General features: G+C 52.5%; 6 protein-coding genes across 6 annotated transcripts; 3 read left to right on the top strand and 3 right to left on the bottom strand.

Annotated features, from left to right (window-relative positions):
• Positions 1-111: 111 nt before the first annotated feature.
• Positions 112-2,488, top strand: BDV59DRAFT_185069 (DNA ligase (ATP) DNL4). Its single transcript, XM_073690784.1, has 2 exons — positions 112-233; positions 315-2,488. Exons 1-2 carry the CDS (start codon positions 154-156, stop codon positions 2,452-2,454), a joined length of 2,220 nt encoding a protein of 739 aa, XP_073544982.1. The 5' UTR covers positions 112-153; the 3' UTR covers positions 2,455-2,488.
• A 1,637-nt stretch (positions 2,489-4,125) lies between these two features.
• BDV59DRAFT_98451 (uncharacterized protein) lies at positions 4,126-5,990 on the bottom strand. The gene has a single exon (XM_073697458.1). The coding sequence runs from the start codon at positions 5,897-5,899 to the stop codon at positions 4,427-4,429; it is 1,473 nt and encodes a 490-aa protein (XP_073544981.1). The 5' UTR covers positions 5,900-5,990; the 3' UTR covers positions 4,126-4,426.
• A 1,405-nt stretch (positions 5,991-7,395) lies between these two features.
• Positions 7,396-11,190, top strand: BDV59DRAFT_185060 (putative C6 transcription factor (NirA)). The gene is made up of 6 exons (XM_073690783.1): positions 7,396-7,695; positions 7,804-8,220; positions 8,274-8,328; positions 8,386-9,340; positions 9,396-9,764; positions 9,826-11,190. Exons 2-6 carry the CDS (start codon positions 8,080-8,082, stop codon positions 10,946-10,948), a joined length of 2,643 nt encoding a protein of 880 aa, XP_073544980.1. The 5' UTR covers positions 7,396-7,695; positions 7,804-8,079; the 3' UTR covers positions 10,949-11,190.
• A 294-nt stretch (positions 11,191-11,484) lies between these two features.
• On the bottom strand, positions 11,485-13,492 carry BDV59DRAFT_98398 (serine/threonine-protein phosphatase). The gene is made up of 3 exons (XM_073697457.1): positions 13,171-13,492; positions 11,858-13,109; positions 11,485-11,793 (listed from the first exon to the last, which is right to left on the bottom strand). Exons 1-3 carry the CDS (start codon positions 13,185-13,187, stop codon positions 11,791-11,793), a joined length of 1,272 nt encoding a protein of 423 aa, XP_073544979.1. The 5' UTR covers positions 13,188-13,492; the 3' UTR covers positions 11,485-11,790.
• A 390-nt stretch (positions 13,493-13,882) lies between these two features.
• alg3 (dolichyl-P-Man:Man(5)GlcNAc(2)-PP-dolichol alpha-1,3-mannosyltransferase) lies at positions 13,883-16,100 on the top strand (the record flags this gene model as incomplete). Its single annotated transcript, XM_073692504.1, has 3 exons — positions 13,883-14,234; positions 14,917-15,440; positions 15,504-16,100. The coding sequence occupies 3 exons, from the start codon at positions 13,883-13,885 to the stop codon at positions 16,098-16,100; spliced, it is 1,473 nt and encodes a 490-aa protein (XP_073544978.1).
• Positions 16,101-16,254: 154 nt separating this feature from the next.
• BDV59DRAFT_204608 (putative eukaryotic translation initiation factor eIF1a-like protein) lies at positions 16,255-16,724 on the bottom strand (the record flags this gene model as incomplete). The annotated part of the gene is made up of 2 exons (XM_073694494.1): positions 16,255-16,354; positions 16,414-16,724. 2 exons carry the CDS (start codon positions 16,722-16,724, stop codon positions 16,255-16,257), a joined length of 411 nt encoding a protein of 136 aa, XP_073544977.1.
• Between the last annotated feature and the right edge of the window lie 254 nt (positions 16,725-16,978).

Below are 16,978 nucleotides of genomic sequence, written 5' to 3'. Positions count from 1 at the left end.
TTCTTCTAGCATACTCTGTAGCCGGGCTGGCTGATGTCATGTCACATGGCTCCCTCCTATCTTATCAGTTGGAGTGCCTAATGCAGCCTAGACACGAGGGGAGCTTATAACCCCAACGCCTCATGACGGCGGCAACACAACCCAGCAGCCGAGATGGCTTCCGACGACGTTATGGAGAATGGGACGCCTATGGATCCTCCCATGGATGAGGATGGCTCTGACTTGGACGAAAAGTAATCGACGGCTGCTCTAGCCCTTTCCCATCTTGTCTGAAGCGCTGCCAGCGACAGCTCACTAACAATCTCCCGCCACAGATACCCCAATCGCCCACGCAACCATTCTTCCACCTTACCGTTCCATGAGCTATTCCAGACGCTATTCAACCCCCTGAGCGAAATCAAGAAGAAGCCGGCCAGGGCTGCGGCCACGCGTCGCAAAGTCGGCCCGCACGGTCAATCCGCCGCGCACCTGAATCCGCTCGAGAGACGGCGCGACATCATTGAACGGTTTATCTCACGATGGAGGAAGGAAGTCGGCGACGACATATACCCGGCATTCCGGCTAATACTTCCGGACAAAGACCGCGATCGCGCGATGTACGGGATCAAAGAGAAGGCGATTGGCAAGCTCCTCGTCAAGATCATGAAGATCGACAGGAACTCCGAGGATGGATTTAATCTGCTTAACTGGAAGTTACCCGGGCAGGCAGCCGGGTCCATCATGGCGGGAGACTTCGCAGGGCGTTGCTACGACGTGATCTCGAAGCGTCCGATGCGCACCGAGGTGGGGGACATGTCCATCGAGGAGGTAAACGAGAAGCTTGATCTGCTGTCCGCGGCATCCAAGGAGGACGAGCAGCTCCCCATCCTCAGCGATTTCTACCGGCACATGAATCCGGAGGAGCTGATGTGGTTGATCCGGATCATCCTGCGGCAGATGAAGGTCGGCGCGACGGAGCGCACGTTCTTTGATGTTTGGCATCCTGACGCGGAGAACCTGTACAGCATTTCCAGCAGCCTTCGCCGTGTCTGCTGGGAGCTGCATGACCCGAACATTCGGCTGGAGGCCGAGGACCGGGGAATCACGTTGATGCAGTGCTACCAGCCGCAACTCGCTCAGTTTCAGATGCACTCGCTGGATCGGATGATCGGTCGAATGAAACCGACTGAGGAGGACCCAGTCTTCTGGGTCGAGGAGAAGCTGGACGGTGAGCGCATGCAACTGCACATGCAGTCCGATGATTCAGTGCCCGGGGGCAGGCGGTTCCGGTTCTGGTCCCGAAAAGCCAAGGAATACACGTATCTCTATGGCAATGGCATATACGACGAGAATGGGGCGCTGACACGGCATCTGGAAGATGCGTTTGCGGATGGAGTTCAAAGTCTCATCCTAGACGGCGAGATGATTACATGGGACCCACAGCAGGATGCGCCTGCTCCCTTTGGGACATTGAAGACGGCTGCACTGGCCGAGCAGAGAAACCCTTTCGCGAACGGATCCCGCCCTTTACTGCGCATATTCGATATCCTCTACCTCAATGGGCGTGACATAACCAGATACACCCTCCGCGATCGCCGGAGAGCGCTTGAAAAGAGCATAAAACCGGTTCACCGCCGGTTCGAAATTCACCCGTACCAGGAAGCCACTGGGAAAGCTGAGATTGAAACCGCCTTAAGGTCAGTCGTTGCCGAGGCCTCTGAGGGACTGGTGATCAAGAATCCGCGCTCGCCGTATCGTCTGAATGAACGACACGATGATTGGATGAAGGTGAAACCGGAATATATGACCGAGTTTGGCGAGTCTCTCGATGTTATTGTGATTGGGGGTTACTATGGATCGGGTCATCGAGGCGGCATGCTCGCCAGCTTTCTGTGCGGGCTGAGGGCCGATAAGGGCCAGGGTGAAGCTGGGACTAAATGTGTCTCCTTTTGCAAGGTAGGTGGAGGGTTCAATGCCGCCGATTATGCCAACATTCGGCATCACACGGATGGCAAATGGAATGAGTGGAATCCCAAGAAACCTCCTTCTACCTATATTGAGCTTGCAGGAGGAGATGCACAGTATGAACGACCGGATATGTGGATTAAGCCGGAAGATTCTGTCGTCCTCTGTGTCAAAGCATCATCTGTGTCTGTCAGCGACCAGTTCAAAACGGGCCTGACACTGCGCTTTCCACGATTCAAAAGACTGCGCATGGACAAGGATTGGAAGAGCGCGTTGTCGGTGCAGGAATTTCTGGACCTGAAGGCGAACGTGGAGCAGGAGCAGAAAGAAAAGGAGTTCAAGGTCGATAACTCGCGCAAGAAGCGCGTCAAGAAAACAACAAAGAAGCCCCTCGCCATCGCAGGGTACGATCCAGATGCTGACGTGGAATATACGGGCCCTTCTGGGCATATATTTGATGGTCTCAATTTCTGTATGACGGCCGCCTCAAGGATTCTAAATTCTCGCTGACTTAGAGACAGTCATCTTGACAGATTCAAACGCCCCTGTCAAGAAGTCAAAAGCAGAGTTGGAGCAGCTTGTCAAAGCAAATGGCGGCAAGTTCTATCAGACAAACACAGCAGCTCCCCACATAATTTGCGTAGCGGATAGGAGTAGGTTTGAGTCTGATCTAGGCAGTGATACTTGAAACACTGACACATTTTAGGAACCGTGAAAGCCGCTTCTCTGCAAAAAGGCGGAAATGTAGATATAGTGCGGCCTTCGTGGATACTTGACTGCATCCGACAGAATGAGTTAGACGCCGGCCTGCCGGATCTGCTCCTGCCTTTTGAGCCTAGGTGCGGTGACCTCTGAGGATCACTATATAGTCGCTAACAGACGCTTAGGCATATGTTCTACACCACGAGGGACAAGGAGGAGGAAATCACGGCGAGCCTTGATCCATACAATGACAGCTTTGCTCGGGATACCACAAGCGAGGAGCTTGGTGAAGTAAGCATCGGTTGCAGATGGATATACCAACAGGATACTAACAGAATGCAGATTCTGAAGCAAATGCGCGAGGTGCATAACTTTGCAGTTTCGGAAAACCCCCAAGCGATATGCAGATTTACCGAACGAATTCAAGAACAATTCAGCACAAAACCGGAGGCCCCCATGGGCTGGCTATTCAGAGGTCTAACTGTTGTCTTGCCCCAAAAGAAAGCCGATGCGGACACCGAGTCTACTGCGTCCACCCAAACATATCGCCTCCCATTAGCCGCCAATACCGTTCGCTTCGCGGGTGGTGAGGTGGTCGACTCCTTGAAGCACTCCTCTCTGACGCATATTGTGGTGGCTCCCGATAGTTCCTCCTCGGAGATTGCGGCAATTCGAAAGTCATTATCAGCAAAGGCTGGTAAAAAGCTCCCACATCTGGTCACCGTGGAGTGGGTCGAGGAGAGCTGGGAGCAGCGAACATTGTTGGATGAAGAACGTAAGAAGTTGCCTCTCTTTACTTACGATTTAAGGGCGTCTGGCTTGTAAACTGGGGCTAACTGGACGATTCAGGATTCCAACAATTCAAATCATTTTAGTACGATATGCGACATGATATACCCCATTTGGTTTGATCACCAGTTCTGTTCTCTATCGGGAAAAGCAAATACACCAATTTGTCCGGCAAGAATTCCGAGATCTGTTCTATGCGATTTGCATGCATCGTTGCCCGCCTTTGAAATGCGAGCATTTTTCAGTTTGTGATAGATCGAGTCTCCATCAACTCCTCACATTGACCGAACGAAGGACTCATGGATGGTCCAGTGGTCATCTGCAACCCTGCCCAAACCACTTTTCTAGTAGGCAGGATAGTTCGATAGCATGGATGAGCCCATGGTAGAGTCTGTTCTATTGGTTAGAGATAAGACCCTCCCGGTAAACGCCGTCGTCAACCATATAAATATAGGGTACCCTGGTCCTGGGGTGTGTGATACGACGTATCCATGGGAAGGCACAGCAATGTCCATCGGGGCATTTTGTCGTCCGTGGGTTCGGTCTTTTTGAGTTTCAACACGTCGATGCACTGTTAATCATGTGATGACCTTGGACCAGGTGATTCCTTATCGTCCTCGTATTGCTGGTGGGAATCTGTCCGATACGGAGGACTATGCTCCAGGTGTAGCACCTCCACGAATGGGGTTACGATATCTAACTTAGACCGAGGTCTTCTGGGATACGGTATGTAGTGTTTAGTTGTATTCTATCTAGCTGACTACTATACCACGGAATGAAACATGCGCCCAGATCCAATATGTCTGTAGGGATCAAAAAGGAATGCAGTGTATTATCCCCACTATCCTTCCCGAACGCCGCTCTCTTGCTCTATGCATAACCCAAGCCAATGCAGGTCTCCAAATATGTACAATGGAGTAGAAACGAATGAAAACACGCCAAGCGCTGAGCAAAAACGACAGTAATCTAAATGATTTATATGGTGTGGGGATCAAATGCATTCCACTGAGATCCCCACCCATCGTGACGGTACGGCGCTCTCTTCTTCATCTTCCTCATCAGCATAAGGCGTAAACCGATGCTGGGCACCCCTCCGGGGGGGTAACCAAACCCGCGCCCGCGTAGGAATGTCATCACGCAGCTTGCCGCTGCGGCGCATGTTCATCTCGAGGACGACCATTCGCAAGAAGTCACTGTTCTCCCGGGGTTCGCGCGGGCGCGTCATGGGAGGGATTTCCGGGTCGAAAGGTAGCAAGTGGTGGTCGCGGCCTTCGGAGCCAGCAAGGTGGAAACGACTCCGGCGGTTGCCTTGCTTCTTCCCCGAGCGGTGATAGGTCTGCATCTGGACGGAGACGGGAGATAGATGGGAGTCCACGGGTTCATGTGGGTAGTCGTTGTACGCATAGAGCTCAGCGGGAGAAACCGAGATCGGATTCAAGTACCGTCGGAGGGCTGGAGAGGGGGGCTCGTTCATGGGGGGAGGCCGTCGGTCGTCTGTCATCTCCGGGGTGATTGTGAATAGAGATCGAGTAAGAAAATCATCCGGTTGGACTGAGGGAGTCGCGAATGTAGAAACTGTCTGCGCCGCAGTTTTGATGGCTCGTAGTGAGGCAGTCAAGTTGGACCTGAAGGAGGATCCCAGCCGAGGCAATGATCGAGAAGATTTGGGAGTGATTGGCTCAGGTAACGGAGGGGATGAGTCGACAGGCTCCTTGTAGTCTAGCTCCGAGAGCTGCGTCTCCAGAAGCGGATGATCGAATGCGCAGTTTTCCGAGACCGAAAGGCGCCGATATCTTCTCTCGGACGGGCTCCGTTGGCTGGAGGGGGTGGATGGAATGTGGAAGCTGGCGGGCGAATCCGTGTCGGGATCGAGCGATGGGGTTGAGTCGACGGACATCGAGCGGGCGGAGAATGAGGGACTTTCGCTGGCAGAATCACTTCCAACTAGCCCCTCCGGGGGACTTAGAAGGAGGTCGAGCACGGTATTGCCAGTGCTTTCCATCAGATTGTCGTCTCTGGGTTTAACGCCATCCATCAGCAGTTTGCTGAAATCCTGGACATGATTACCGCGAGGAAGCTTCCTAGATTCCCGCAACATCCGGTGACGCCTGGGTACCGGAATCGCGGTGGCTTCTAAAATCGAAGCTAGCGGGCTCGGAGCAGAGCGTTCTCGAGAAGCAGTTGAAGACGAGCGGCGAGCCGTTTTAGTTGCTCTCGGGGTCCTCGGCGGGTCTTTTTCAGTTGACACCAGGGAGGTTCGAGATGCACGTTTCGGGGGGATGACGACAGGTCTCGTTTGCATCACGGAAAGATCCTCCTTATCGGGGAGATCGAGTGTTGGGTGGATGTTTTGCGCCGCGACGGAATCTACCGCAGGCTGGGTCGCGGGATATTTCTCTCCATGTTGACGAGTGAGCTTGGGGGAGGGAGCCGAGCTGAAGAGAAACGCGCGAGGAACCATCATGTTTACCGATTGTCAAGGCCGGCGCGCAGTTGTACAATGATAAGGCGTCCCAAGCCTGAAGAGGCACTCTGGTCGAGGGTCTGAACGAGATACATGGATAGGAGGGAGAGGAAGAGAGGATAAGAAGCGACCACAAGGGGGCGACTCCCTCCAGGAGTGGGATTTGGACTTAAATGGATCGGTCAAGTGGTGGTGAGTTGGCAAAGGAGAAGGGTGGGAACGTCAGCCAAAGGGGATGGAACTTGACCGCTCCGGGAAACGTATGCAGGCACGCGACTAGCCGAGAGAGGGAGGGAGGTGACACCCGCTGGGATGCGGTGGAAGAGGGATGCTTTTGAAGGCAAAAGAATAATAAATAAAGGGAGGAGTCTGTGTAACGCTGGCGGAGAACAAGGAGGAGGGAGATCTAGGGAGATCTGGGGAGAGAAGACCAGCAGAAAAGCGAAGTCGTGACCTCAAGAGCGATGAATCCGGCAGTGCGATAAGGTAATCCGCTTTTATCGACTGGTCAGGCGCCCGTTACCGCCCCGCCGGGTCCGACGGTAATCCTGATACGCGGTGTTTGTTCGGTTTGCAGAGGTTTCGATAAGGAAATTACCAGATATTACGCAGATGCCGACATCCGGAACAGCAGCAATACCTAGTGGTATCGTCCCGGTCAGTTTGTTTCTCCACCCACCGAATGTTCCATTTCTGCAGTGTTACGTAAGGCCCACTGTGTCTGCCCAACCACCCAGTCAGCCGTGAAACAAGACTTTCTGGATTTTTCAGGCATTGACTTTGTTTGTGTGGAAGATTGATACTTGAGTTCAGTTGGGATTCTAACTTTTCGATCCGATCGTTGACCGGTACCTGCATGTTGTTTGCCGGTTTTGGGTTTATCAAAAAGCCTTCATTAACTAAAGAATATATACTCGTGTACGGAGTACGCCGTAGGGTTGGGAGATAAGGAGACTCTGCATGCCTGGGTCTCGGCAATGTGATATCTTCCCCACCTATGAAGTGCCAATTCTTCTATATAGACTCTGTAAGTTGTCCTGTTTGTCTGGGCATAGCATGTACGCCATATATCGGAGTAACAAAGGTCACGGGCTATGGCTGGTTAAATCGCACCACGGCGCAATCCGGAGAACAACCATGGTTCTTCGTCTGTCAGAGGGCTCGAAACCAAAAAGCAAACATGTCGGTCGGTTTAATGTCGGGTGTTGCGGTTAAAAGGGCCAAACCGTCAGCCGCACCACCGTCTGCAAGGACTGAATGCCGTCTAGAGTACGTAGGTACATGGTTTTGAGGATCAATGGAACTACCTAGTGACGGAGTAATCGGTCTATTATTCCAGTACTGAGCAGTAGACTGTATACGCGATGGACCTATAGTTAACCAACTAGTTAAACATAGTTAAGATGACTTCACATTAGTCAGCATCCCGCTCTCGCTAACCAAGTTAACTACAGTGTACGTAGTTATCGGTGGCCGCAGACTCGATTCGGATGAACCACCAGCCATCCATCATCCGTCTGGGACTCTCACAGAAGGCCTCGCGGCTGCTGAAATCTTATCGTGCCTTAGTCCCTCCCCTCCTTCTTGTTCACCTGCATCTCCTGTCAGATCTTCGCTTCCTTATCATCGCCCACTGACAAGCGAGCGCCTCCATCCCATCTGCACTCCCGATCCCGAATGATTACTCTTCCCCGCTCCCCATCAGCGGCTCCTTCGCCTCCACTTGCGGGTCATTGACGTCTCTGAATGTGAACCGTGTGATCACTCTGTGCGATCCGACTTCGATTCCGCCATCGGTGAGTCTCCTTCGCCTGTCCGTGTGGCCTAGGTCAATTGCGGCTTTCGTGATTCGTCCATTCGTGCGGAACGCCCACCGGGCTGATGCAAGAGCTCCCTATCCTAAGGGCCTCGTCTAGGTTTGCGCCTATGTGGCTAATTGATTTCCTTCGACCTCAAGCCTGTTAGCGCATCCATCTACATGCACCAGCTATTGTGATTTGCGCCTCGTCTGCCGTCTCAAGCATTGGCGCTCGTCCCTCAGATCTGCCTTCGCACTGTCGAGTAAAGGACCGAACATTCCCACTTCTGATAAGCATGCTTCTGTCGGATTCCATGCTTTCCTGTCGCCCTGCTGAGTGGACTTGACAAGGGAGGCAGACTCCGCGGAGAAATCCCCTGAGATGGACCAGGAACCTGTCTCGAAAGGCTCTCAAGGGAAAGCCTCGACAAGGACTCAAGCGATGAACGCAGACAGCGGTCCCACCTCTAAAAGGCGATGCGTTAGCACCGCTTGCATCGCTTGTCGCCGAAGAAAATCAAAGGTAATGCACGCCTGTTCCCCAGTACCTCATCCAAGATTAACCGTCGTCTTCAGTGCGACGGGAATTTACCAAGTTGCGCAGCCTGTTCTTCCGTTTACCATACAACATGTACGTCACTGCCACCATGCAAACTTGGCGAAGGATCAGTTTTAACATGATCTTTAGGCGTTTACGACCCGAACTCGGATCATCGCCGGAAAGGGGTGTACAAGAAGGATACAGACACTTTGAGAACCAAAAACACAACTTTGTTGACCCTGATACAAGCCATTCTTAACTATGAGGAAGAGGATGCCTTTGAATTGGTCCGACAGATTCGATCTTGTGATAGTTTGGAGGAGGTCGCCCAATCCATATTGGGAGAAGGGAAAGATCCCGCAGGCTCTACGACGGAGATAATGCCGAGCATCGAAGGTGGTGCTGAAGCAGACCAATTTGAGTCTGAACTGGCCGGGAAGATGAGCGAACTTGTGCTAGATGGCTCCCGCAAGTTCATCGGTGGCACCTCTAACCTCATCTTTCTGCCTCCTGGGTCGGAACTGAATGAGTTCAACCCGACAGACAGCAGACATGATACGAACCCGGCAAATGAACGATGCATCACACGATGGACGCAGGTGACCGATGACGAGCAATTGATAAGCCATTTGATGACGATGTATTTTACGTGGCACTATCCCTTTTTCACCACCCTCTCGAAGGAACTCTTCTATCGCGACTACGTCCGTGGGGTGTCGAGCCAATACTGCTCGTCCTTGTTGGTCAACGCAATGCTAGCCCTGGGTTGTCATTTCAGTGCCTGGGATGGGGCTAGGGAAGACCCCAGGAACTCCGCCACGGCCGGAAACCATTTTTTTAAGGAAGCGAGAAGACTAGTCCTTGAGAACGATGAGCACCTGAATGCTAAACTCTGCACCGTCCAAGCCCTCGCTCTCATGTCTGTGCGAGAAGCCGGCTGTGGCCGTGAAGGCAAGGGCTGGGTGTACAGCGGGATGAGTTTCCGCATGGCTCTGGATCTCGGACTGAATGTCGATTCCACCAGTCTCGGGACGCGCAATCTAGATGAAGCGGAGGTGGACGCCCGCCGGGTCACTTTCTGGGGGTGTTTCCTGTTCGACAAGTTTGTTATCCCTTGCCACCACAGCATCTGTAGCTTGTTTCTGACTTTTGTGCAGGTGTTGGTCGAATTATCTTGGTCGACAGCCTCAACTTCCAACTGCTAATGTCAGTGTGCCAAAGATTGATGTCTTGCCTAATGAAGACGCCGAACTGTGGTCTCCTTACACAGATACCGGTGTGATCCGGGAGAACACACAAGCATCACGGACTCGAACGGTGGCCTTGCAGCTTTCAAAATTATGCGAAATCAGCGGCGATCTGATAATGTTTTTCTATGACCCGGCCCCGAAAGAGAGGCCCCTTTCCAAGCAAGCTGAACTGAAGAAACTGAGCGAAATCCATACAAGGCTGGAGGCTTGGAAGAGAGATTTGCCGAAGGAACTCGAGCCGAAGGAAGGCCAACTCCCTCCGGCCCTTCTCATGCAGTTAGTGGAATGACTGATGCCCAATACATCGGGATGGAGACTAACATCATATCTTTTGTAGCATGTTCTACCAGCTCCTATTTATCCACCTGTATCGCCCTTTTCTAAAATACAACAAAACGAGCACTCCTCTCCCTCACCATGTGTCCCCGCGGAAGCTGTGCACTCAAGCTGCGTCCACCATCTCGAAATACCTCCGTGTTTATAAACGCACGTATGGGTTCAAGCAAATATGCAATGTCGTGGTCTATATGGCACATACCGCCTGCACCATTCACCTCCTCAATCTACCCGAAAAGAACGCCCAAAGGGATGTGGTCCATTGCCTGCGTCACCTAGATGAAATGGGCGATAGTTGGCTTTGCGCTCGACGAACACTCCGCATTCTCGAGATTTCCGCCAACAAATGGCAGGTCGCTCTGCCGGGCGAGGCCGCGACTATTTTTGAACAGACGCAGGTGAAATGGGGCTCCTGGGGTTCGTGGGACCTGTCGTCGTCTCCAGGCTCTACCGAATCCTCTCCACCTGGCGCTGCCCCACAGTCAGCCAATGTTGCGAGCAACTTTTCATCCCCGACGAGGGTCCTCCCTACTGTAGAGCAGGGTATTGTACTTGACGGTCCTTCGGCCCCTATTGCACCGATGCGAACTCAGTATCCAGTCGGGATGTCCGTCCTAGCCCCTGTGTCTTTGCACGGTGCGTCACGTCCCCTAAGGGCCCAACTGATGCATAATGAGGCTCAATTACCGGAGCCGACCTATCTGAGGCCGGTGAACCATCCTTACAATGCGTTTGGTTCCGTCCCGCTGGCACAGTATGCCTCATGGTATAACGCCAATGAGCAGCAAGGCCCCGTGGGCTCTACCCAGACTTTGAGCCGTAGTACAACCTCATCTCCTATGACTGGGTTCCATACGCCGGAGAACTTGGTCGAAGAGAGTCAAGACTGGTGGTCCCGTGACCCGAACGCGCTGAATATCGGGGCAACAAGCTGGGGCCCTGGATGGGACCCGGGAATTCCTGGTGCATCTTACCAGAATGATGTCACCGCCATGGGCCAGGCCCCAGGTCCCAATACCTCCCAACCATTACAAACCACTCGATCTGGAATGATGCAGCCCGGCCAAGCTTCAAATACATATGACAACAGCATGTTGTTTTCTGGGAATTATCAGCAACAATAAAGGCAGGGATATAATTTAGGAGTGCCGCATGTATTGTACTGACTACATGAGTTGACATGATTATAATGACTGGACGGCTTTTGGACTTTATGTGACAACCTTGAAGACCTTTGAGGCATCAGGCAGAAGTCGAATATAGAAACTATGTGCAATGACTCGGTCCGCTGATATGAAATGGATTAGGCAGTCGTTTTTGCTTTCTCTAAAGCTGTACCTAGAGTCCTCTTATACCTATAATGTAGCCTAAAAAGTCTGTATTTGGATCATACTATAGCGTAGCCAACATGGATGTAATTGACGAAATATTACAGAATAAGGTCTGACCCAGAAAAAGCCACCTTTTTATAGGCATCAAATCTACGAAAACTATTATATATAATCAACGTAAGACCGGATTACCAGGCTCACTGGCACAAGAATAGGTGGTGCTTTCTACTCCCCCTGCCTCCTACCTAACTAGTATATGGTACTAGTTTGCGTTGTTGTTCAAATATAGATATTATCTAGACGCCAGTTACTGCATCCATGGCTCATTTCGGACGTATGTAGTCAGTCATATTGCAGTTCTTAAAGACCACTTAGGCAGAACCCAGAATCGCTAAGGTTTATAGATTTAGAAACAATGGAAATCCTAACATGAATGGACACGCTTCATTCAGGTTGCTCATCAATCGACATCCTGCAAAGGAGAAAACGACCCCAGAATTGGCCCCAGAGAGGGTAATGGAAGGATACGCCACATAAGTAATAGTCGGTGAGCTTACAGTAGAAGAAATGCACAGACTGGCCTATATAATAATAGAAATTGGACAGAGATGAAGCGAAAATGTGCGACAATGGTATCACTACAAGGTGAACTGCGTTAGAATCCGCAAGTCTCATATCAGTTGCGCAAGATGGGACACTCACCAGGAAATAATCAGCAACTGGTTTCTTCGCCGGCATACCCCTTGTATCCTGCGCTGCAGCCTCGAATACACGGTACCGTCTTCCAGGGTTCCGGACGCCCGGCATGTTGCCGGTTAACACCCCGTTGCTCCGTCCGTAGTCTCCATTACTCCTGGCCACTGTTACACCGCCACTGGTATCCTCACCCAGCTCCAGAATGGCGGCCACATTCCCACATCGGTAGCAGTAGTTGGGGGCTGACCAGACCGTGACGATCCCGCCGTCAAACATCTCCTTGTAGCCCTCCATCACGAGTTGATGGGCCCGCGCAATCAGCGAGAGATCATTCTTGTAGTTGAATTGCTTGACGATGTCCCCACCGAATAGGAACCCCGCACCACGGGGACTCAAACCCCAGCCGTCGATGTCATCCGGGTCTGACCATAGTAAGTCGCACATGGCGCCTTCATGCGGCACCTCCTGTTTCCGGTCAATCAGGCGGATCTTGTCGACCGTGTCGATGAGCGGCGACAGACCGCCATGAACACAAAGAACAGCCCCTGTTCGGCTTGCTGAGCTACCGGCTCCGTCCCCCGACGCGCCAGTTCCGGGGGGACCGGATCTTCCGGGAGATTGGCCCGGCGTTGCGGAGATGTCTCTGGAGGGTGAGATGTTCCTTGATGACGCTCGCTGCCGGTAGGTGCTCATGGTCACCTCCCCTCGGGAGTTGAGGACCTCAATCTCCAGTTCGGAGTCGTCCATCGGCATTGAGGACTGGGTCGCATCGCTCAGGATGGGACCGGTGGGCTCAAGTTCGGAGCTTGCGCCGAGGACGAGGGCCCCCAGCGCGAGGTAATCGAAGACCTCGCAGCAGTATCGCCACACGTTGGCGCTTCCATATTTCCGAATGCACTCGTCGTAGAAGCCGTAGACGGTTGTGATCTGACGGGATTCATGGTTGCCACGGATTAGGGTGATGCGGTCGGGGTAGCGGACTTTTAGGCAGAGAAGGAGGAGGAACGACTCCAATGAATAGAACCCACGATCGACAAAATCACCCATAAAGAGGTAATTGGTGTCCGGGACGTCACCGCCGACGCGGAAGAGCTCCATAAGGTCGTGGAACTGGCCGTGGATGTCACCGCATATTGTGATGGGAGCATCCACACAGACGACGTTCCCTTCCTCGATGAGAATCTCCCGCGCTTTATAGCATAATTCTCGGACTTGCGTTTCGGGGATCAAGCGGCAGGCGCGTAATTGCGCGATCGCTCTGCGCGGGAGATAAGAGTCAGCAGTGGACGCGACGGCTCACGTGTACAGCCAGACATTACCTGTCAAGATCACTCATCGCGTGGGGAGCAATATGAACCAGGATGAGAAGCTAGTTCAGAGCTAAAAAGAGAGGATAGCGGAGCGGTCGGGGCTTGTCGGGTGAAAGAATGGGGGGAGGGGACAGAGGAGGGGGGAAGACAGTTGGATCTCGATCGCGCCTGGAGAGACCCAGGAAGGAGTGAAACGAAAGACGGCTATGTGTATTGGAACGAGGCGATCATTTTTCCTCGAGAGGGAGAGAACCCGGGAGAAAAGAGGGGGATGGAGGATGGGAGAACAGTTGTGTAGATGGAGAGGAGGAGATGGAGATGGAGAGGTTCTTTTCGGCGGCGGCTGCTGCTGCTGCCAGTTCAGGTTGGGTTGAGTCCGCAAAAGCCAATCACCGCGGCGGGCGATAAGATTAGATCTGATCGCCAAGGCTCTTCCGAATTCTTCCCAACGCGGACCTCGCCCGTCTCTCCGTGTGCGCTGATGATGGCCTAGGTTGCTGCGCCGGTCTCTGCGCCTTTCCTCGCTGTGCCTTTCTCTTTCACGGGCGTTCGTGCTGTCGCTTCAAGGTACGCATTGTCTTCTCCTTCATCCAGATCTATCCCTTCGCTCTGAGCTTCGCTGACCCGTCCACTTCCGTCAGCGGAAAACGTCCTTCAATGTCCATCCCTTAACGTCTACCTCTCTCTTCTCCCTCCGAGTCATTCTTACATATACGCTACAATGCCGCCTCATCTACATCCTCGGTCACGATCGACCTCGTCCCTGTTCGCGGGTACTCTTCTCGCATCTCTCCTCGTCGTTGGCATCCCGCATCTCTTCCCTTGTCCCGCTCCGCGTCGCACATTAGCCGATTCTGAAATGATCATCACGGCGGATGGTCAGCAAATCCAACGGGTTCGGAGGAGGAGGAGAAAGGAGGCAGATATGCCCAACCTCCAAGGCAATGCCCTCCCCCGGACGCCAGAAGCTTCGGACGAAGAAGTATCCACGTTTCTCCAATTGGAAGAAGAGGCTGAGAAGTTTGCCCAGACGGGGAGAGAATGTCCCGTCCCGAAACCAAAAGGTGTGCTGGGCGAGTTACTGGGCTTTGGGAAAGATTCTCGAGGCCACCAATACCCAGGACTGGTAACCGGAAGTGGGCGACCGGAAGTATCCCATCAGGACAACTCATGAAGCTGGAGCTGGAATTGGCTTGGTTACGTGAGAGCATACCATGGAACAAACTATTGGATCTTTTTGTGTGCTTTTGTTTCTTTCTCGCTACGGTTTGGATACAGTCGGACGGAGGTTTGTACCGTCAGCTGGGGACACACAAGCCCGAAGCTGGCAATATACCCATGTACACATAGTGTAACAGCAACCATAATACGGATGGAATGATATATAGACCAAAAGAACACGAGTTGCGGCGATTGTGATGCGACGTAATTGACACACCGTAAACCGGAGGTGGCCACTAAGCCGGAAAAGGCCGAATGTCATTGGCTAGCGGGCCTGAGGCCACATTCATGCATCAGCGGCCCATTCATGGATGTCTCGAAACACTTCTACCCATCATCAGCCACGATGGACTTGAAGCGCTGGGTCTGCGATTTATCTCAAAACCCGAAACATACCAGATGGATCGCCCCACTGTTGGTGTTGGGCGACGCCTTTCTCTGCGCCCTGATCATCTGGAAGATTCCCTGTAAGCATCAACCATGTACTCCAATACTTTCCGAAGCACTAATCAAGAGGACGACGCGTTTCTGCAGATACTGAAATAGATTGGACAACATACATGCAACAGATATCATTGTATCTGTCTGGTGAGCGCGACTATACCGCCATCAAGGGCTCCACGGGGCCCCTCGTGTATCCTGCCGCCCATGTGTACAGCTATGCAGGACTCTATCACTTGACTGCTGGCGGCCATGATATCCACCTTGGCCAGATCCTGTTCGCAATTCTCTACCTTGCAACGCTGGCAATGGTGATTTCTTGTTACAGACAATCGGGGGCTCCACCGTATCTTCTTCCGTTGCTGGTCTTGTCGAAACGGCTCCATAGTATTTATGTTCTCCGTCTTTTCAATGATGGCCTCGCGGCCTTCGCCATGTGGACGGCGATCTTGCTGTTCCAATACCGGAAATGGAGCGCCGCTGTCATCGTGTGGTCTACGGGGGTAGCAATCAAAATGACGCTCTTACTTCTTGCCCCTGCGATTGCAGTGATTACCGTCCTTAGTCTATCGTTAATGCCCAGCATCCGTCTTGGGATTCTAGCACTACTAGTTCAGGTACAACCTAACCTCGACGCATCCTATCTCCCTACGAAACCTCGCCGACTAACAAAAGCCCAGGTGTTACTAGCAATCCCGTTTCTGCAGGCCAATCCTATCGGATATGTTTCGCGGGCTTTCGAGTTGACCAGACAGTTCATGTTTAAATGGACAGTCAATTGGAGATTCGTTGGGGAAGAAGTGTTCCTGTCTACACAATTTTCTCTAGGCCTGCTAGCTTTGCATGTTTCCCTTTTAGGGATATTCGTTGCAGCGGCGTGGTTAAAGCCAACAGGGCCCAACCTGACCGACTTCCTCCAGAACATCATTCAAGGGCGCCATCGCTGCGTGCCACTCTCCAAGTCGTTCACCATGACTGCACTGTTGACATCCCTCGCCATCGGGCTGCTCTGCGCAAGGTCCCTCCATTATCAATTCTTCGCCTATCTTTCTTGGGCCACCCCGTTCCTCCTGTGGCGCGCCGGTTTTCATCCAGTCCTCATATATGCGCTATGGGCGCTGCAAGAATGGGCTTGGAACGTATATCCTAGCACCGATCAGAGTTCTCTGGTGGTGGTCTTCTCACTCTGTGCCCAGGTCTTCGGCGTGCTTGCAAACAGGTCGCACGCATATGAGAACAAGCGCGGCAAGCACAGCGGGAAAGAGCACGTCCAATAAAAGGGGCCACTCCCCTCTCTGCAGGTAGATTTTTTTTTAGCACAATGAGCAGGATAATGGATTCACTGTAAAGCATCTCCAGTCGACGAGTTGAGAACCAGCTCCCAGAAGTGGGGCGCCCCGTACACGATGCGAGCAAGCCCGAAAGTTTGAATCACGCATCTGACTCGTCTGAGGGAGGCATCTTCCCAACGTTGGAATCAGACTCATCGTCCGATTCCAGCACTGCGGTTTGTCTAACAAACTCCTTCGGCCTGCGGTTGTAAGCGGGCTGTTGTCAAAGGAGGGAAGAAAAAGCCACAAGGTTACGCACCAGAACGGAGCTTTCCGCCATGCTTTTTCGTCACGAACAATGTTCACGATCTCACCAGCGAGCTTGTTGTCCCTTTCCGGAAGCGCATTGGTATCAATGACAACGTAGGAACCACGCTTCATCCAGATGGTGGAACGAAAGCGAGACGGCAGTTCGACCAGAACGGATTCCTTCGAAGGTAGTTCGACGAAATAGTTATTGCTCCCGGCCGCCTTGATTACCCGAGCGATTTGCTGTCCTTGTTGAAGCTCCTCTGGGGGAAAGAGGGTCTCTTCCGCAGTAGCCAGGACTTTACGCCGGGGAGGTCCCATGATTCTGTAGATGCAGGACGCGTGACAGTTCACGTGCTGATGGGATTATTTAGAGGTCAGAATTTCCTGTGATGAAACATGCAACCGGCTTTGGCAGGATGTCGAAGGAATGGATGGTTGTGGTAGGTTGTATTTTTTCCAGAGTGTGGTGTTGAGGAAGATTTTTTACATTACATTACCCGCCCATCCTAGCCTGGGAAGCGTTACTTTAGCTGGACTATACCTCAAGACAAACTTGTCTATTATTGCATGGT

This window comes from Aspergillus ambiguus, assembly GCF_047715705.1.
Source record: "Aspergillus ambiguus strain CBS 117.58 unplaced genomic scaffold BDV59scaffold_34, whole genome shotgun sequence".
Taxonomy (NCBI): Eukaryota; Fungi; Ascomycota; class Eurotiomycetes; order Eurotiales; family Aspergillaceae; genus Aspergillus; species Aspergillus ambiguus.
Note: the sequence above shows the minus strand (reverse complement) of the source record. Positions and strands in the feature narration are given on the sequence as shown.